This window comes from Ruditapes philippinarum, unplaced genomic scaffold (genome assembly GCF_026571515.1).
Source record: "Ruditapes philippinarum isolate M1 unplaced genomic scaffold, ASM2657151v2 ctg3609_1_1_1_1, whole genome shotgun sequence".
Classification (NCBI taxonomy): domain Eukaryota; kingdom Metazoa; phylum Mollusca; class Bivalvia; order Venerida; family Veneridae; genus Ruditapes; species Ruditapes philippinarum.
In genome coordinates, this window is record NW_026859554.1 from 51,185 (window position 1) to 72,107 (window position 20,923).

The 20,923-nt window shown below is 31.6% G+C and overlaps 1 protein-coding gene across 1 annotated transcript in view; it reads right to left on the bottom strand.

Annotated features, from left to right (window-relative positions):
- LOC132756951 (uncharacterized) overlaps positions 1-8,282 on the bottom strand; it is a 40,669-nt gene extending 32,387 nt beyond the window's left edge. Inside the window, exon 1 of the mRNA XM_060748097.1 lies at positions 8,149-8,282. Coding sequence (XP_060604080.1) covers positions 8,149-8,187 — 39 coding nt within the window. The 5' untranslated portion in view covers positions 8,188-8,282. The remainder of the gene's footprint in view (positions 1-8,148) is intronic.
- Positions 8,283-20,923: the final 12,641 nt, after the last annotated feature.

Sequence of the window (20,923 nt, forward strand, 5' to 3'; positions counted from 1 at the left end):
CGCGAGATTAGGCCAAATCAAAATGATCTTGTGGTTCCAGTAAGCTGACCGACCCTGTATTTCCGCACCTCATCTAGAACATTTTATTGCAAAAATAAAGTATCCTATAGTGTATATATCTCACATACAATTAAATTTTAATAAAATACTGATGAAAAAAGTTTTTCCGATCTACCTACCCTATTATTTTTCAGCATGTTACCAGAACCTCAAGATCATTTTGTTTTGGCCTTATGACGTTAAACACATAGGCAAAATTTTCCAAATTGTATTTTTATCCAATGTATATCTTATCACACGCTGGCCTCGAGGTCGAAGGACTTTGTTCGTGTATTTGTACATAACAATTTACCTTCTATTGTATTATCAGTGCACTACATGTTAATCATTTAGTTGACTCTGATTGACATGTATACACGCGAGATAGGTGACAACGTTCGAAAGAGCAAAGTTGTTCAAATCTTTGTTCTTTTCTTCTAGATTTTTTCAAGTAAATAGAAATTGCTATGAAGTGGGGTTTTTTTAAACCGCGAATGCGTGAATTTAAGACCGCACAAACTTATTTTTAAACATGCCAAAAGTTAAAGCTTTTAGAGAAATAATCAAGCTTAAAGTTAAAGCTTTTATACTTGAATATTTCAAGTATATAAGCAAGCTGATATAACTTTTTCAAAATATATTTTTCTTTGAAAATAATCTTAATGTAAAAGAATCCAATTAAAGTATTTTGAAATATTTTTAAACTGAGAATATGGAGAAAGGGCCACAGGCAAGATAAACATGTCAAGTTTTATACATAATTTTTGTATTCAACAAAGTTATGCCTTTTTTTTAAGCATTTAAAGCAACATTATGATTTCTTATTTGCTGACTTAGCTTAGTATTTCAAAAGAATGACAATTTATGGTGACTTATCAATAATTGATATTGACAAATGTTTAGGATATAATATATATTAAAGCTGCATGCCTCCAGATTCATTCTGATTTTCATGAAAATATGTAGGGAAGATATTGTCAAGTGAATATAGAAAGTAATTTACATATTGAAAACCACACAAACAATCCACGTTACGGAACGTCGGTGGTTCTACTCAGGTGCCCGTTCGTGCCTGAAATAATGCACGGAAGGGCACCTGAGGTCTTCCTTCACCAGTAAAGCTGGAACGTCGCGATATGACCTATACTGTGTCGATGTGACGTAAAACCCAAAACAAACAAATAACAAACAATCCACGTAAATTAACAGATGCAAAGAAAAGAAAAACCATACCGCGTTAGTCACACAGTAGAAATACGGGGATAATATTGCGAAAAAATCATTTATTACATATACAGTAATAAGCAAATTATTATTCGTATTGAGATTATTCTACTTTTCTTAAATTCTAAGAAAAAATTTTCATGGTTGTTTTATGATACATTTTTGATCGTTTGAAAGCTTGCAGCTTTAAAACAGACTAAAATAGAAAAAGATTTCTCCACTTTGTGTATTGAACATTATGAATGCATTGTACTTATTATATTTCTAGAAACATTTATTATTTATTTGGGTTTTTGATTACTGCAAAATTAATATTAAAGTGAAAACAATCACAACGGAATCAAAGTAGTTTTGACTTGTAACACCACTAGTAGTAAACACTTGGATTTGCTTGAAATTTGTTTATGGATTCTTACAGGTGGCAAAGTTCTACAACTCTTCTATGAAATTTGTCAGAAGTTAAGCCCATTTTTATTTTAAAAAATTGTTTAGAAGTCTTCTTTTATTTGCTTTTACAGGTCTGTGATATCATTTGTCTATCATATCTACTGTACTCTGAGAACATGTATATACTTAAAAAAAAGTACAATTACTTTGATATCATTGAAACCATTACAGATACATGATTGGTTCCATGCGAGTTTCACAATTCTTAATGCTATTTCTGAATGGTTGAACTTTTTTCAAAAATCAGTCTTGACACTTTTTGTTTCATAAGAAAGCACAATCAAATGTTATATCACCGTATTTAAACCTGATATGACAATATAATATCTGGTCTTTCATTTGAATAACAGTAAACTTTGCTACAAATAGTTTAACCTAAGAATTCAGATAGAATATGGTAATGTAATACTCTTTTTTTTTAAAGTGAGCTATTTTTATTCGTAGGCCTATGAATGTGCTTAGTGTATTTTTATCGTTGCTTCTTTTTTATCTATAGCAAGTTATAATGGAATATTTTTGTATACATTGCTTGCAATGTATACAGAGTTATAAGCTATATCTCAGAAAAGATACAGGTTTAATGCATTACCGAACAACATCCACTCCCGGATAAAAACCGCTATAGAAACTAGTTCTTCATTCTGCAGTAGCGTTACATTCCGACTACACATCATTAAAATAATGTTTGCAAAGTTGTTTAAATGCTTTGAAATTTCCAAATAATTCATTTTCATGAAATAATAGACTCTACATTCCTTTAAAGAAAACAAAAAATAACAGTTCATTGATAAAATCGTAGTTTATACCTACGCGTTAAACTTCGCATATACGCATGCGCTTGCTAGCATGAATGAATACATCGTAAATATAGTAAGGTCGTCAGAATTATACAAGAAAAATATTACATACATTCGTATGTAATATAGGTACAATTGCATACTACTTTTTGTGAAGACTTTATGTTTGCTGAATTAAAGGTGTAATGTAAAATGAACAAACATGTCATGAGATATTTCATATCTTTAAACATTTTCAGGGAATGTAATTAATGTATCATATTAAAGTTGCATGCCTTCAGATGAGAAAAATGATTTCAAGGAAATCGAAATATGAAAAGAAAATTCACGGTAAATTGACTGCTTTGAAGCATAATCACAAAATAAAATTACAGGAAATTAAAAACCTTTTTAATACACTTAAGGTAGAATTTCATTGTAAATCATAGTCAAAGATTTGAAATATGATTATTTATTCATATTAACCTCATTATTGGGTATATATTAATAAAAAAAACCCCGAAAGACACAGTTTGTAAATATGTATTACAATAAAATATGAAAAAGTAATACGCGCCGAGGTTAGCTATAATTAAAATTCCCGCGCTAAGTCGCGGTGGTGCTTGGGATAATCACTTGATACTGTAAATGGCAGCCATTTTACGATACGAATCCTCGGACAGTTTATCCTGCCGAAAAGATATGAAAAAATACTTGCAATTCAAAGTTTGCTGGGTACAGAAAGATTATCGATTTACTCTTTGCACACTTTTTCTCTGCCTGAGTATAATAATATTGACGTGTTTTCATTGGCTTAAACCATCACGTTACCAATACACATGTAGGTGTGAACTAATTTCGTGTTCATTAAAATTATTCCGTTAATAGACATATAACAATCTTATTTACAAATGAATTGATAAAACAACAATCCCAGAAGCATTTAAGATAATAAAAATCATTGGAAAAAAATAAATGCATATAAATTGTAAATTTGTGTATGACAACTCAACCCCCTAAACAAAACTTAATAGACTCAACCAAAACAAGCGCCTGCTTCTTCACCTAACTATGTAGTTGCATGACCATGATTAGCAATTTAGCGAACCAAATCTAAGAGATAAACCTATTGTAAAAATAATACTATGACCACAGCAGATTTCGTACAGATAAATGGGACGAAACATCTCAGATAGATGTTTAATCAAATTAAATTCCCGATTTACATTTATGCAATAAAATTGCCCTAAAATGTTTTACAAAATGAGTATGGAGCTCCGTAACAAAATTTACCTGCGTATACCGGGAAACGTTGTTGTTTTTTTTGTTGGTGTTTTTTTTAAACCTGGCAATTATCGTTGCTTCGAAAAATAGAAATTTCGTAAGCTATTCTTTTAAATACCTTTTTAACACATCATTTTCCTTTCACTTTTGTATGCCTTAGATTTTTGAAATATGAAATATGTTTCGAAATTCCGCGTATATTTCCTGATATTCAGTACGGGTAAAAATAAAGATTCGGCCCCTCGACCATTCGACCCATAACAATTCGTCGAACTTGGGATATTGACGATTAAGCTAGAGCATGGAGCTTAATATAGGCATCTGTGGCCAGATTCGACGATAAGATATAATCATTTGAAACTAACTGTAAATCAGTGTAAGCATAAAGAAATAAATACATTAAATTATGTTCAGAAAATAGGAATTATTTTAATCTTCTTACATTAATGGGTGCATGGAATTGCCGAAAAACACCGAAAAACACAAAAAATACCGAACAACACTTAATATACAAAAAAAAATATTTAGGCTGTGATTAACTTCAGCAATATAAACAATTTTTGATGGTTATTTGATGAAATGTGTTCAATAACATCAGTTTTAAATCGATAATATAATAAAATACGCTGATGAATGTATTCGCTGATCCTGCACACTTTTTACTTGCGATAAAATAGATATATTTAAAAAAGTGCTGCTAAGTACATTTTTCAACCGTTTTAATGAATAACTATTACATAAAATTTAATACCTTTGTAAAATGTCAGTTATTTTTTGTAATAAGTACAGTATGAAAAACTTGTGTTTTTTCGGCTATTTAACAGTCAGCGTTAAAAACATGAGAAAGCCGGAAACCACATTGGACTCGCGATAAGAAAGGTATATGAATAAAAACACCCATAAAATTAGGCTTTTCAATCGTTTAAATAATTAACTTTCACTTTTTATTTGTTTATAGTAAAAACTAATCGAGCAGTCGTTTTATATTTATATGCTATTTGAACTTGCGTAGTTACAATAGAGTAAAGAACATATATAGAAAAGCAATAATTTACTTAATCATTACGCAGTATCTTATTATTTATTTCAGTGGTGAAACCTATAGGTTGGCTGAGGGTGAGGTTTTAGATTGTTGAATGTTGGCCATCCATCTTATGTCAACTGTGGTCTGTCCACATTTAGCATCGTCGGATACCCACGGCCGAACCATTTACATTTATCAGTTATGTCATGTTAAATGTTAATCAACCATGTGTATCCGACGATGACATTACAGTTGTTAACAATCTGCTGGTCATTTAGTTTGTTAACACTTAACTGGTCACACTTTTGCCCCAATTGTCACACAACATCGTAAGAATGTGTGTGACATGTTTTGCTCGAGTTTGAACATGGATCACATTGGTTGAAAATCAGAAGTAAGTCACAGTAGCCAATAAATAGAAAAAATGTTTAGCTCAATGGTTTATCTAAAGTTAAGAAGTTGGTAACACTACCTGATAATGGAAAAAACCCTTCTTAAATTGCTGTCCAATATAAATGAATTTCATGGAAAGGTTGTATATGAAGACTATATGTAACAATTATTGAATAATGAAAATATTACAACTTACATTTGAATTGTTTTGATTATATATTTCATTTTTATTAATAAACGATAAATTAATGCATTTGAAAATCAATGTGTAGAGATGAATACAACACACCAGAATATATGTATTAATGCATCAAAGTACAGTACATAGATGTACTATAATTTGGTAATTAAGTCTTGTAGGATGATTCAATTAATTGACTTTGTATAGAGTTCAAGCCAGATCATGTATTTTATTAGATAGCATCACTGGAAACTCAATATGACTGTTTCAATATTCTATACTGCAGTCCATTTAACGGGTGTTTCGAAAATGATTTCTTTGTTGCTCATCTATCAGCTTGCCTAGCAATACACACATGGAACATCACATCTTCCTTGTCTCATTAATAACTTTGGAAGAAAAAAGCCTTGGTGCATGTGAGTCACTTGTTAGGGACATTGACCTTGGTCAGAAGATGACCCCTATTGTTTTCGAGGTCAGTGATTAAAATCAACATGGCTTTGATGACAAAAATGGATTATATTATCAAGCAATGTATACTTCAGTACTTTCAGTGCTTTGATTTTATATTGTAATAGAATATCAGTATTGATAATATTTTTCAATCTGTTTATCTCTTATGGTGAATATGTGTATCATGATGGTTAATCAAGAGCAGTTTAGGATTTTTTTTTGTTAAAAGAAAATGGCATTACCCAAACCTGAAATTGGTCCTAGTTAATTATAGTGACCGAGACAACAATGACATGGGTTGACCATTGCCTTTGTAACAACATGCTCAGTCTTATATTTCCTGTAACCATGGCAACGAGGGGACAACTCAAAATTGACAAAAAATACTATTTTGCGTTGATTTGTTCCATCAAAATTTATTTCAAATTGCTGCAACTTCTCAATTGATTCAGATAGAGTCAAAGGCTTTTCAGCGTTGGTTACACGTTACCTTATGATTGACCTCGGGTCATTTCTTGCCTCTCACAAGTCCAAAATTTTCTTGGCGATGAAGGGGACTGCCGCCCTCCTTCAAACCCCCTAAACTGGCACATCCCACTTCTGGCAACCCCCTGATGTACCATTTGGATAGGAGGCGGCGCCGAAAAAGTGCTCACTTTTTTATCAACATTTCTCAAACGAAAACATGTGTTTGGGGTCCAAACAGGAATTTTTTTTCTTTATATGAGGCCTGAACGAGGGGGGTCGAATGTGCGTTGTTTCGCGTAAATATGATGTAAAGGGTTAACAAAAAATGATGAAAATTCCTGAAATTACCAAAATCACATTTTTTCATGTAAAAACATGGCCTGACATATAATTTTGATGAAAAATTGTTGTTTTGTAGAATTTTTTTTTTCATTAACCAATAAATCCATGAGCATTTTGTGTAAAATAGCTGTTTTCATTGAAAATTCCCTCGTTACAAGTTCAAATTGCTATAAACAACATGCTCAGTCTTATATTTCCTGTTACCATGGCAACGAGGGGACATCTCAAAATTGCCAAAAATCACTATTTTGCGTTGATGTTTTCCATCAAAATTGATTTTTAACTGCTGCAACTTCTCAATGGATTCAGAACGAGTCAAAGGCTTTGGTAACACGTTACTTAATGATCGACCTTGGGTCATGTTTGGCCTCTCACAAGTCCAAAATTTTCTTGGCGATGAGGGGGACTGCCACCCCACTTCAAACCCCCCAAACAGGCACATCCTGCTTCTGGCAACCCCCTGATGTACTGTTTGGATGGGGGCGGCGCAAAAAAGTGTTCACTTTTTTATCAACATTTCTCAAACGAAAACGTGTGTTTGGGGCCCAGACAGGACATTTTTTCAAAATTTGAGGCCTTAAAGAGGGGGGGGGGGGTCGAATGTACTTGTATATACAATCTTTACGTTAAATTATAAAACGCAAATCAAACATTGGGCGATGAACATGTAAACTGTTTATGACAATAAAACTATTTGACATTGACTTGAGAATCTAGATAATGATGTAATTGTTTATCTCAATTTAAAACGTATAATAACATAGGACATATCATTAAAAAACGAAATCTTTATAATCTTCTTTAATCACATTATTGATAAATGCTTTAGACAAAAGTCTAAAAGGAAATAAACAAATGCGACAGCACATAAAAGACCTTGCGTAACCATCATTATACCTTAGTTTTATAAAATTGTGTGTGTGTTTTTTTTGTTTTTGTTTTTTGTTGTTTTTTTTGTTTTTTGTTTTTTGAGGGGGGGGGGGTCTTGTCTGTGATATGCAGGCTTCATAGCCTCAGATCCCCTTTCAAAATTCCATTTTATTTAGTTCCACCCATTGTTTTCTCGTTTAGGGCACACGTATTTTTTTAATTGGGAACCATACACCTCTTTTCATGGAACGTGTCACATTGAAGGTTCCGTGATAACCGCCGTATGAACACATCTGCGGATGTTTCCTAATTCAAAATTTCACAATTTTCATTCTTTAATGTTGAATTCTGCTTAAGCCGGTGATTAGGGGCCTGGACGGTAATTTCTAGTACCGTCCATGAACAGGCTCAATCAAACCACGCCAGCAACATTTTCAATTATGCCGCGTAGGGCTTTCTTTAGGGATTTTGTTTTTCTCTATTTGGAACTTAAACATTTTAAAAAATTATTTTGTAGATTTTACTTTCGATTTGGCTTACTGGTGTGTGTATATACATACATAGATAGATATATCATATAAAGATATTATGCTTAACTTCTTAAATATATACGAGTGTACATAGTAAATAGAATAAAAATAGCTTACCTTTGCCAAACATGCATCTAAATATCTGTCGTAGCTCATTTTTCACCAACTTTTAAATGGATTTACAACAAGCACTAAAGAAAATACTTATACGTTTTTTTCGGTTTAAATGGAAACAACGCCGGAAGTTTGCTGTTACATATAAATTAGATATAAATAGAGAGATAAAGAGATAGATAGATAGATACGTAGGTAGGTAGGTAGATAGATACGTATATGTGTCTTATATGTACTATAGTTATAGTATATGAAACGAGTTGGTTACGAGGATATAATACTGGTTGGGGAGACATCAAGAGATGTTTCTGCTAACAAAATGGCGAGAACACGATAAACATTCTTGAAAAGTTAAAGACATCGATTGTTATGTTCCCTTTAAACGATTTTGTTTTCGTGGAAATGATACATTCAGCGAATGTACCGTTTGATTATATGACAATAAATTTCATTTCATTGAATTTGTTTATATTATTTATCTATTCTTTATATTATCAACCAGTTCAATTTCTGATACTATACAGTACACATATATAGAGATTTTGTGCTCTATTGTGTGCATATTATACATGTAATACACCCCTGATGAAGGCGTGTATACACCGAAAGTAATTTTGTATCTATGCTTTAGCACTGTATTAAAGTCTATTTTCTCCCAGTTTTTTGTTATTCTGTCTACGTTCGTGTATCCTTCTTGGGATTCAATGTTTGTGAAAAATATTTTGCAGATGTATATATTCATACAAACTCACATGTCTTTATTTTCTAATTATAAAATACTCATACTACATGTATCCTTTTAACACTTTAAACTTTATTTTTTACTGAAGTATACGAGGGTTGTACCAGTAAGTCATGGATAAAAATTATCAACGGGCTTTTTTGAGTGTACATGCAAAAAAAATCAACGCTTTATCAATATACTACGGAATCCCGTTTCCGCCTAAACAGATAACCCTACAACTAGAAATTAATAATAAAATTTCGACTTTTCGCGGTAAAAACGTACCCCGAAAACTAAAAAAAGTCGAGGTTTTTGACTCGATAATTGTCACAAAATCGTCAACATGTCGACCTATAAATTAGCACGAAAAGTAGATGTTAAATCACTTTAATTTCCACTTGTCGCGTATTATCAAAAGGTCGACAAGTTGATATTTGCATGACAGTTATCGCAAAAACGTCAACTTGTCTATCCATAATCTAGCGCGACAAGTAGAAATTAACCATAAAACCTCTAGTTGTCGAAGTAGGATTAAATGTCCGATATGGATCATTTACCTGTAACATATAACACGGGGGAGAATCACGCCTTTCGTTACCCAAACAAACAAGATGGCGGATGCAGCTACAAAGTAGGTTTTTCCCCTTTTTCTCTGAAATTCGTGATGTTCTAATGTAAATGTACATATAACAACCTTCTCCACAATTTTCCTGGCACACAGGATTTTATTTCATGATGTTTCGTCCCGTACTTTATCTGAAATGCGCGTCACCAGATTCGAAGCGAGAGAATTTTCCATCGGTTTGATCGTGGTAACGTACGGCGTTTTCTCTCAAATTCACTGTTTCTTTTACATATATGTATATTAACTGTAACCACTGACTTTAAAAAGTTGTAATATGTTGTCAAGCAAGCAACCATGCCCATTCTGGTTAGATTTACTGCTGTAAATATTAATATCGGGGCATTTCCCGGAAATGATAACGTATGGCGCACAAAATATCAATGATAACGTACGGCGCATTTTACTACTTGGTGGATTTCCATTTGTCCAATCAGCTGATAATGAATTACTTTTATGTAGGAAATGATAGATATCTGAAAAATGTGTTGGTCAGGTCAGAAATAATTAATTGAACAATGCTGTACCATCGGAAATAAATATCTTTCTAGCTGGTGGCATAATAGATATCCGTTGTTAATATACCAATTAAAACACACGTGTACAGTTTGAGAATAGTTTGTATAAAATGCAGAATAGAAAGAAAAGCCTCCACTTTCAGGAAACCTTTGTGAAGTGTTGTCTTCACATTAAATTTCGCCAGTGTTGTGCGATAATTATGGTCTTATACCCTTATCAGAAAGAAGAAACGCATTCAGCAGAGCAATAATGTTAAAAAGGTACGGACGGCTTGATATATTTTCTTTTCCAAAGAAAAAGTCTAAAATCATTCCTAACAAATTTCTGATAAGGAAATCTTAATATTTGAACCCGTCAAACATTAACAAAACGAAAATTGATTGCGAATAGCTTACACCCAGATGAGATGAGCCTGTGTTTATTCAATCTGGTCGCTCATTGAAAGAAAAATACATTACAGAGAATAATGAATGAGTGTAGGTTTTATAATGAATTTATTGAATGAGTTGGAAAATAATGTTATGCGAAAAAATTCAATGAATTCAGTAAATAAGAAATTTTCTGTTTATTTGACGGGCGGTTAATATTGAAACGCTATCATTTAGCGTGACGTTGTGCCACTATGACGTCAGATATATTTACGCGAAAAAGCCTTACAGTTTTTTATTTGTTTGGGTCGCCAGACCAAACAAATAATGTTAGCAAAATTTCAGACCCTAATGCTGTTAATTGCAAATGCCGAAAGTAGTCCGCTTTTTTGAAGCGGTTACTTCCCTTTATATGAACACTAACGCCGAAAAATTCAGGGGAGATCACTGCGTAAAGATTGTCAAATGACAGGCGCATTAATTTTCAAGCAAAATAGTTTCCGAATGGCCGAATATTTCTAATATTGTTTTAATCTTTATAGATATGCATGCTTATCGTAAGCTTCATGATTATTTACATCTGTGTTAAGTCGAAATAATAAGTGTTACATCCCCTTATTTAGAATGATATGGTTTTCTTCAGGTGGTCAACATATAATTTCACAGTGGCCGAGGGGTTTGCACGCTCGCTTAGGAATCGAGAGGTCTTGAGTTCAAATCCAAGTTAAGGCAATTCAATTTATTTTTTAATTGTTTAAGTCAAATAAACATTGGATTGAATATCAGTGTTGCAATTAGTCTTATAGCCAATCTACTACAGTTAAACACTTGAAAGCATTGGTGGCACTATACAAAAACAAATTTATAATCTCAAAACCTTCACCTTTCTGACATTCTGAGACCCAATCAAATTCAGCGCCTTCTGTCCTTTGATTTATTATAGTACTAAGTAGACAGTAGACATTTTATTTTATTCCAATAGGCTTTAAAGCCGATGAGGACATAAAACATGCACAATAACGAACAGTTCATATAAACATAATATCAAAAATCATGAAAAGGTTTGAAGAAGATCAATTTTGATTAATAAAGTAAATACCATCCGAAATTTTCTTAAGGAGTTACATAACTTAAATTTTCAAAATTGATCTTTAAACCAGTAACTTATAGGTCTCTTGTATATACATATACATACACACTTATAATACTGCACGTATGTAACGTCGCTTTTCATTGGATAATCGTGACGTTTATATAGTTTTATATACACGGCTGTTGTCGATTCATGAAGAAATCTTATTTTTTTTCTAACAAATGATGTTTGCTGTATTATAAATTCGTTATAAAGATTGTTGACAGGTTATATGGCCTAGCGGCTCGGGTTATATTTACAAAAAGCCGTTTATATAGGGCCATATAACCTGTCAATAATCTTTATAACTAATAATATACATGTACATACATACAAAAAACATACATTACATGAACCATTAATGCAAAATTGTTGTATATTAATCGATTTTTAACACATAAACGCAATTACCGTATGTTTATACACATATCCTAAAAAAATGAAGGTCCCTTCGCATCAATAGCGGATTTCATAATTGTAAATGAAAGGAACGTCATAATTTGATCAAAATAATTACATGCAAGAAATTGTCTATCATATTCTGGCGTTTTTTTTCCACAAACCCCCCAACAAAAAAAATATTTTTTTTTTTTAAGTATTGCAGGTATCAGCAATAAAAGAGTGACATTGGAATTTGCTTATCAATTATAAAGTTTCAAATCGGATTTGGATTTCAATGTTTTTATCCATGCCGGAAAACCCGCTTAGATGACGTCATTATCCTTATGAAAGAACGGTTTTAAAAATTATTACGCTACTCTTAAACTAGTGTTTACGAAGCATATGAAAGTGTTCATCCGTGTTGTTCTACAGAAATTAGAAACTTCGACGGGAGCGATAGCGACCGGTGAATATTTCTTATTGGGTGACAAATAAAGCTGGACACTAATATTATTTATTTCAGTTTCTTAATTTGGTTCTACACATCCTCTTTGTCTTGTAAACATAACTTTTCTATTATAAAGAAAATCAATATATTAATCAGAAAAAATGCGCCGTACGTTATCATTAATATTTTGTGCGCCATACGTTATCATTTCCAGAAAATGCCCCGATATTAATATTTTCAGCGGTTATTTTAGCCAGAATGGGCATGAATGCTTAGATGACGACATATTACAACTTTTTAAAGTCTGTGGTTTCAGTTAATGTACATATATGTAAACGAAACAGTGAATTTTAGAGAAAAAGCCGTACGTTACCACGATCAAACCGATGGAAAATTCTCTCGCTTCGAATCTGGTGACGCGCATTTCAGATGAAGTACGGGACGAAACATCATAAAATAAAATCTTGTGTGCCAGGAAAATTGTGGAGAAGGTTGTTATATGTACTTTAACATCAGAACATCACGAATTTCAGAGAAAAAAGGGAAAAACCTACTTTTAGCTGCATCCGCCATCTTGTTTGTTTGGGTAACGAACGGCGTGATTCTCCCCGTGTAAAATACGAGTAGAATTTAGTCAAATCACCGTGAAAAATGGCGGCTAAGGAGCATTAGGCTGATGAAGGTGAGATATAAACTAAATAAAGTTTCCTTTTAAAAGGAAAGGCTTGCACAGTTGTGCCTTCATCCCAACCCTTTAAAATTGTGTTGTTTTTTTTTTTTTTTTTGGTTTCAATTTATTATCACATTTTTTTTAATTACGGTACTTGTATATCATAAAGGGTTTATTTAGTTGTTTTTTTTTTTGTTTTTTTTTTTGGAAAACCGAATATTTTTTGTCAAAACGATTTGAAATCTATTCTCTATTGTATAAAACTAATAAAGAAAATGATCAATCGTAAAAATACTAACGTGATACTGAAGGAAAACAAGTGTGCACATTTCATTTCCCCTTTTTCGCAGCGAAATCATTCCTTTGCTTTATAGACAAGTAAATGCACTAAAATACTTCGTTACGTGGTACCAATTAATAAGCATGTATCAACTATGTTACACGATCACAAAAAGACGATGCGCTATCTGTAGATCAGCACGTGGCAAGGTTAATGATATGCATGGGCTATTTTTAGATTACCTCACCAAGTTCAGTAGATCTAAATATAACTCGATCATGCGTGATTTGGTAAGCAGGACCACCCTTTGAAGACGGAATACTACTACAGTGTATAAAACTAATACAGACAAAAAACAATTATAAAAGAAACTAACTTTTGCGTCTTGAAAAACAATTGAAACGGAACAATTTCGTTTATAATTTATTACGGTTTAAACCGATAAATCAGGTAAAAATAGAAATCCCATTTATATAAACAAACTGGGATTACCGAAGTAACTAAAATAGCTTAGATTTCCGTAATATTACTTCGTCTGATTCCGCAGTATGACGGAATCGCCCGAATTGTCACGATTTCAACCGGAACTACATCGGCTATTATCATTATTCGAAGAGTGACGGAAAAGGCCGAAAAGTTGCGATTGGCACGATTGCAGCTGGTTTCCCGTTCAATCATGCACCCACAGATGTAAGCAGGAAACCACCTAACCGGAAGAAGTTTTCCAAATGAAATGGCTTGCAGCCGTGGCTGCAAGCCAAAAAGGCACATCTAGATAATAGATCTAGTTTTTCACATGCCGTTTTAGATAGTAATTAAAGGGAAACTTTAAATTGTTAGGAAGAAATTGATGTTTAATAGAACAAAATACGTCAATATTTTTATTTAAATACATTCCAATACTCCTGATTTACCCAAATATTGACTTATTTAAGCATTTGTAGGTCCAAATTGATAGCTATTATTAACGTTGGTGTATACATGTGCCTGTTAGGTGATTAAATTTAAATATTATTTAATAATGTTGTATTATTTATTATTTAATGATAGATATCTGTTTCCCAAATACCAATGATGTGCCTAAATATTGTAAATCGCCCATTCTCAATAAAATAAAGCATTTGATGTTGAAAAATATTAAAAATGTGGTGTTGTCATTGTGTCATTTTTTATCGCTGAAGTAAAAGTTTAGGGTATTTTGCAAGTTTGCCAGAAATCTTTTCAACAAGAAACTATAGTCAGATAATATAACAGGATGGAATTTATTTCGGTATTGACACTGTATTTCCTCGGTAACGTAGATTTCTGATCTAATAATGAAAAATATTGGCTGCCTATAAGTAACAAATGTCTGTAAAATATATCAAAATCTGTGAATTCTCCATCTAGAGGGACTTTCTAACCCAGGAAAATTCAAGGAAGTTTGGCGCCTTGCCAATTTTCAGTTAATTTCTTCAAAGTTAAATAGTCGTAAAAAGCAAAAAGAGTCGATTTTGGAAATCTTCATTCAAAGGATAGATATCATATATACTATATGAGAGGTCGAATGTATACACAAATGTTGTACTTAGCATTTTATTTTTTCAAAACATTCAACTTTTCACTTTCTTTATATCTGGAAAATTTACTGCTAATCAGTTCTATATTTATCCCCATATAGGATGTCACGTATGTTTCATTTTATTCAAATAGAAATAAAGTTTAAGAAAACAATTTTATGTTTTGTAAAATAATTTATATTTATGGATATCATTTTAACATTATTATATATAGAATGAAATACGGCCAGTAAGCTCTTTGCAGAAACGAATTAGTTGTTGCTGAGAACTTCAATATCTTGTAATAAATTTTTTTAACATTTCTGCTGGTACATCAACATATTATTAACATATCTTTCCTTTGCAAAACACTTTTGTATCTTCTTACATCTAATACAAGGTAACCGTTACAAACAGGCATGCTAATCCCAACTTTATCTTTAATTTTCAAAAATTGTTGAATTGTAAATTGGAGTAACGTATGTTTCACACTGGCTTATTTATGAACTTTATCACGGAATTGAAAAATCGACTTTTCATGCTCCCGGGCATATAGTAATTGAACCGTCGGTCCGTCTGTCCGTACGAGGTTAACCTAGAACGGCAAGTTGGATTTTTCTTAAGTTCTACCTGTACCAATGGCTTCTTAGTTTACACACTTACTAATCAATACAAAGTACATGATCTGGTCAAGTTACATAACTATGGCTTCCGTATTTATCAAGTTATTGCCCTTTTCAGCACTTAGAAAATGAATAATGGTTAACCTAAAACGGCAAGTTGGAAATATCTTAAGTTCTATCTATACTAATGGTTTTATAATTTCCACACTTACTTATCAATACAAAGTACATGATATTGCCAAGTTATATAACCGTGTCATCCATATTTACCAGTTATTTCCCTTTTTTCACTTTGAAAATAGGGCCTTGTCTGGTTAACCTATTCCGACAAGTTGGATTTATCGTAAATTTCTTTTAATTGCTTAATTTATTTAATATTATCTTGCATATTTGGTAGGTGGATTCCTTTAATGGTCCTCTAATTTTTTGTGGAGTAAGTGGTCTTTAGGGTCAAGGTCAAGGTCACTGGTTTAGAAAATAAATTTAAACATACAGCCTTTATTTTTTGGTTGTTGTCTTTCATGTTTAATACAAACATGCCAAGGAAGGTCCTCCTTCTTTGGGTATAGTAAGGGGTCATGTGGGTCAATGTCAATGTCACCAATGTCAAGGTCACCAATGTTAAAAATAGATTTTTACATTTATACATGTGTATTTACCATATTCTATAGACAGGTGTCATTTATAATTGATAGGAACATAAGATTTGATGGAGTTAGTGGTCAGTTGGGTCAAGGTCACCAGTGCTATAAATAGATTTTCACACTTTTGCTCATACAGCCTTTATTTATTGACAGATATATTTCATATTTGGTAGGAAGATAACTTGCCTGGTATTCATCCTTTTGATTGAGTTAGGGATCAGTGTGTCAATGTCACTAGTGCTAAAAATAGATTTTTACACTTTTGCCCATATATCCTTTATTTATTGACAGATATATTTCATATTTGGTACTTGATTAGGGTAGTGATCAGTTGGTCAAGGTCACTTGTGCTAAAAATATATTTTAACACTTTTGCCCATACAGGCTTTATTTATTGTCAGATGTATTTCTTATTTGATAGGAAGATAACTGGCATGGTATTCTTCCTTTTGATTGAGTTAGGGATCAATGTGTCAATGTCACTAGTGCTAAAAATAGATTTTTACACTTTTGCCCATATATCCTTTATTTATTGACAGATATATTTCATATTTTGGTAGGAAGATAGCTTGCATGTTATTCTTACTTTGCATGGAGTTAGGGGTCAGTTGGGTCAAGGTCACAAGTGCTAAAAATAGATTTTTTACAATTTTGCCCATATAACCTTTATTTATTGACAGATTCATTTCATATTTGGTTGGAAGATAACTTGCATGGTATTCTTCCTTTAGATGGAGTTAGGGGTCAGTTTTATCAAGGTCATCAATGCAAAATAGATTTTAACATTTTTGCCCATACTGCTTTTATTTATTGACAGGTGTATTTCATATTTGGTAGGAAGATAACTTGCATGATATTCTATAGGTGTCAGTGGGTCAAGGTCAAGGGTGCCAAGTATAGATTTGTTACATTTATATATATTTGATAAAGTTGAATGTTTATCACTTCACAAGTCATAGCAATGACTTGGCAAAATTTAATATTTTTACAATTTAAAAAATCCATGGGCCTGTTTAAGCTTTTTAAAATTTTGGTTTACAAAATTTTTTGGGGAATTCTTGTTCCTATAAATGAAAGAATGGGGGAAACCCTTTTTTTAAAAATTGCACTGACAAAGGGAAACGGAAATCCGGGGGCATTTTTTTGTTAAAAACCGTTTTTTTTTTTTTTAGGAATTTTAAAGAATAAATTTCTTAATTGTCCCTTTAAATTCCCCCAAAATTTAATTGGTTTTTTTTGAATTTTTAAAACAAATAAAAAAGTCTGTTTTTTAAAAAGTAACGTTTGGTTTTCCATGGGTTTCTTTTTAACAAGTTTTTAAAACTCCACCAAAGTTAAAAAAAATTTTTTCCCTTTTAAATATTTCAAATTGGAAAATTTTGATGTTTTGCTGTTATATCCTGCTTTCCTGAAACTTCATTTCCCTTTTGATAAAATTACTTTGAAAAGTAGGAACGTATGTTTCCTGTAACGTATGGTTTCATTTTGTACATTCGAAATTTGGGTTGAAATTAATGAACGCAGAGAGGCGTGTTATAAACCCGCCATAATTTGTGGTTAATATATAAAAAGAATAACACACATGTTCATTTTTCTTTCTTGTTTGGAGTCTTTTAAATGGATTTAGCTTCTTAAATAATGTAAAACCCCCGTACTGTTTCCTATTTAAATGCTGTTGAAAAGATTTGAAATAAAAAATGAAATTTCGAAAAATAGAATGATATTTGAAGAGGCTGCAAGCTTTATTTCACTTATAAAAAATTCATACATATTGCTGGTATTTAATTAAAGCATGCATTCGATTTGAAAAAGTTAATTTGGTTTTCCAAATTTTTTTAAATTTTGGGTTTAAAAGGTTTTTTCACCCAAATTAAATTTTTTAATTTCGTTGGGGGACAAATTGTTTATCCACTTTTTTATCAAAGAGATTTTGGGCCCGTCAAATTAATTTTTTTTTTCCCCAAAAATTCCAAAAATTCAAAAACAAAAGCAGGCAATTTACAAAATGCAAAAAATGTTTTTTTTATTTTGGACCTTTAAATTTTTTTTGTGACACAATTTTTAAAAATTTTAAAAATTCTAGGGGCGACGCAAAATTTTTTTTGGGGTTTTGGACTTTTTTTTTAAAAAATTGGGTTAAATTAAGGGTTTAATTAATTTCAAAACAGAAAAGGTATCATTTGAAAAATTTTAAACACTTTGATGATTTTAAAACATTTAAAAAAGAAAAATTGTATAAACAAAGACATTATCTTGAAAGTAATAAAAATTTCAAAACCCACCAAAGTTTTTGTCAATTATTACAAATATGTTAAAATTTTTTTTTCTTAAAATTTCTTTTTTTAAAAAATATAAAAAATAAACATTTAAAAGAATTGGGAAAAACTTGTTTGTTAATGCCCTGGGACTTTGGAAATTTGGCTTTTATTTTAAGGGTTTATTTCAAAAACCCATTAAAAGCTAAAGTTTTAATTTATTTTATTACCTTCCCAAAGGGTTAGTTTTAGAAATGGGAGCTATTTTCTAAAAAAAAAATATATTTTTCTTAAAAATTTTTTTGCCCCCCCTTATAAAGTTTTTCTTTAAAAAAATTTATTCGATTTGTGGGGGTTCCCCCCCTTAACAGATTTGGAAATTTTTTGTTTAAAAAATTTTTTTTCTCTAAAACAGCGAGTTTTAAAACCCAAAGGGGGAAAACTTTTTTTCTGGGAACTCTCGCAAAAAACAAGATGGGCCAAAAATTTGCTGCAAGAAACATCAACCTGAAAAAAGTGGGTGTAGATCTGTTGGGATATCTGCATATTGTTTGGTGATACAAAAAATGTGTAATATGAAAGAAGAACTTTACAAATGCAAATATGTTGATGCAAAAATTCAATATATTTGTATAAGTAAAATTACCAGATTTTCATTTCAAATGAAAAAGAATTGTAGCCCACCGGATCAGTCCTCATCTTAAGTCAGTGTCAGTCTTAAAAAATATATTTTTCCAGAAGACACAAGTGCAAATAAAAAAGGCACATTTCTCTTTTTCCACTTGATTATGTTGGATGTAATTAAGACTGAAGCTATAAAAACAGAGTTATCAAAAAAGTATGGAAAATATAGTTAATTCGGGCAATTAAATGTTTAAGAGTGCCAAAAATGACAGCAAAATGTATCTTTTCCTTATTTTGTCAATATTGAATTTTATGATACTTTGGATGAAATGACAATAAAACTGTTAGTGAAAGTAAATTAAGCGAACTTTGAAAATAAAAATACCAATTTAAGTGAACTAAATGTGGTAAAGAAGACATTATGGAGTTAACAAGGAGATAGAAAAGGTATAAATGAATGTAACAATAAATTACATCTTTATTATTTCATAGACTCTGTGATTATAGTCAGAATTCAATTAGAATCATAAGATTATAACAAGTTATAACTGAAAGAAAGCTGAGAAACACCCATCATGGAGAAAAGTGTATTTAACATTTACATTCATATTTTCAATTGTACTTTATGAAAGGGTTAGAAAAGCTCAAGTATTATCATGTAACGACCTAAGTAGGTAATCTTCTATTTTAACTTGGTTAAACCTGGGAATTACTAGCATCAATTCATTCAACTCCAGTCCTTAATCTTCCTGATTTATCCATGAGATGGGGATTGGCAAGAAATTCCAGCTGATAGACATAGCTTCGTCATTGTTTTTTCCTATTTTAGTAAATATCCTATTCATAATATTGAAATACAACAGTAAAAATAATTATAGAGGACCTTATCTTGTTGCATTGTCAACTTTTTTTATTGGTATTTAAACAATTTATGCTTTCATTCAGTTTTACCTAAGAAACAATTATAGTTGATTATAACCAGGCAAAGCATATTTGAAAATATGTAAAGATAACTAATTGAAGCTATTGTAGCTGGTGTCCCATCAAACTTCCTAAACAGTTGCACAAACCATTAATTCATCTGAAATTGCTTGTGTTTTAAAACCCTTAAACACTCATGTCTAGGGTTAGGACTCACTTTGTTTGACTCAATTGAAGTACATATGTATCATTTGTTATTTTAAGCATAATCATAAGCACTACAAATAGCATTATTTCTGGTCCAGACGGGAACCTCGGTAGAGCCACCGACATTTCGTAAGCTAGCTAATATAGCTTCATCACATGAAAGAATCTAAAGTCCCTGTCAGGAATTTGTATCCACAGTGGTAAGGGGCTAGTGGTTTTGAAGTCAACAACCATAACCACTTCTGCCAGAGATGTCCCTGATTAAAACTTTACACATTGAAAGGAGGCCATTTGGAAGAATTACAGTGCCCGAGAATCACTACTTTACCCTGTTTGAATTTTTTAACTAGAATTTTTTTTAGGAAAAAAGAAATATAGAGGTATTCACTATTGGCAGCGTTCCCCGTTGTTATCCGCAAACTTACAGAAAACCTTGATCATAACAATACTAAGATCCTGCTGTATTGTCTTCATACTTTGCCACAAAATATCTTTGATAATGATCTTGAACTTGAAGGTAAGTTATTGCCTTGACCGTCAAGGTCAAATTAATGAAATCCATGTAGCCGGCTATAACTTTAAATGACCTTGACCATCCAGGTCAGATGATTGAATTTCGCTTACATTTTCTTAACTTAGTCATTTATTTATGGAAGTGATTCATAACTTAGTCATTTATTTATGGAAATGATTCATACTTAGACAAAACAAGTGTGACTTAGACAGATCAGTTTAACTACAAAAGTGTGCATATTACTAACCTATAATTTTATTAATATTATTATTTAAATATTCAAAGTGCTTGATAGCTTAAAAAGGATT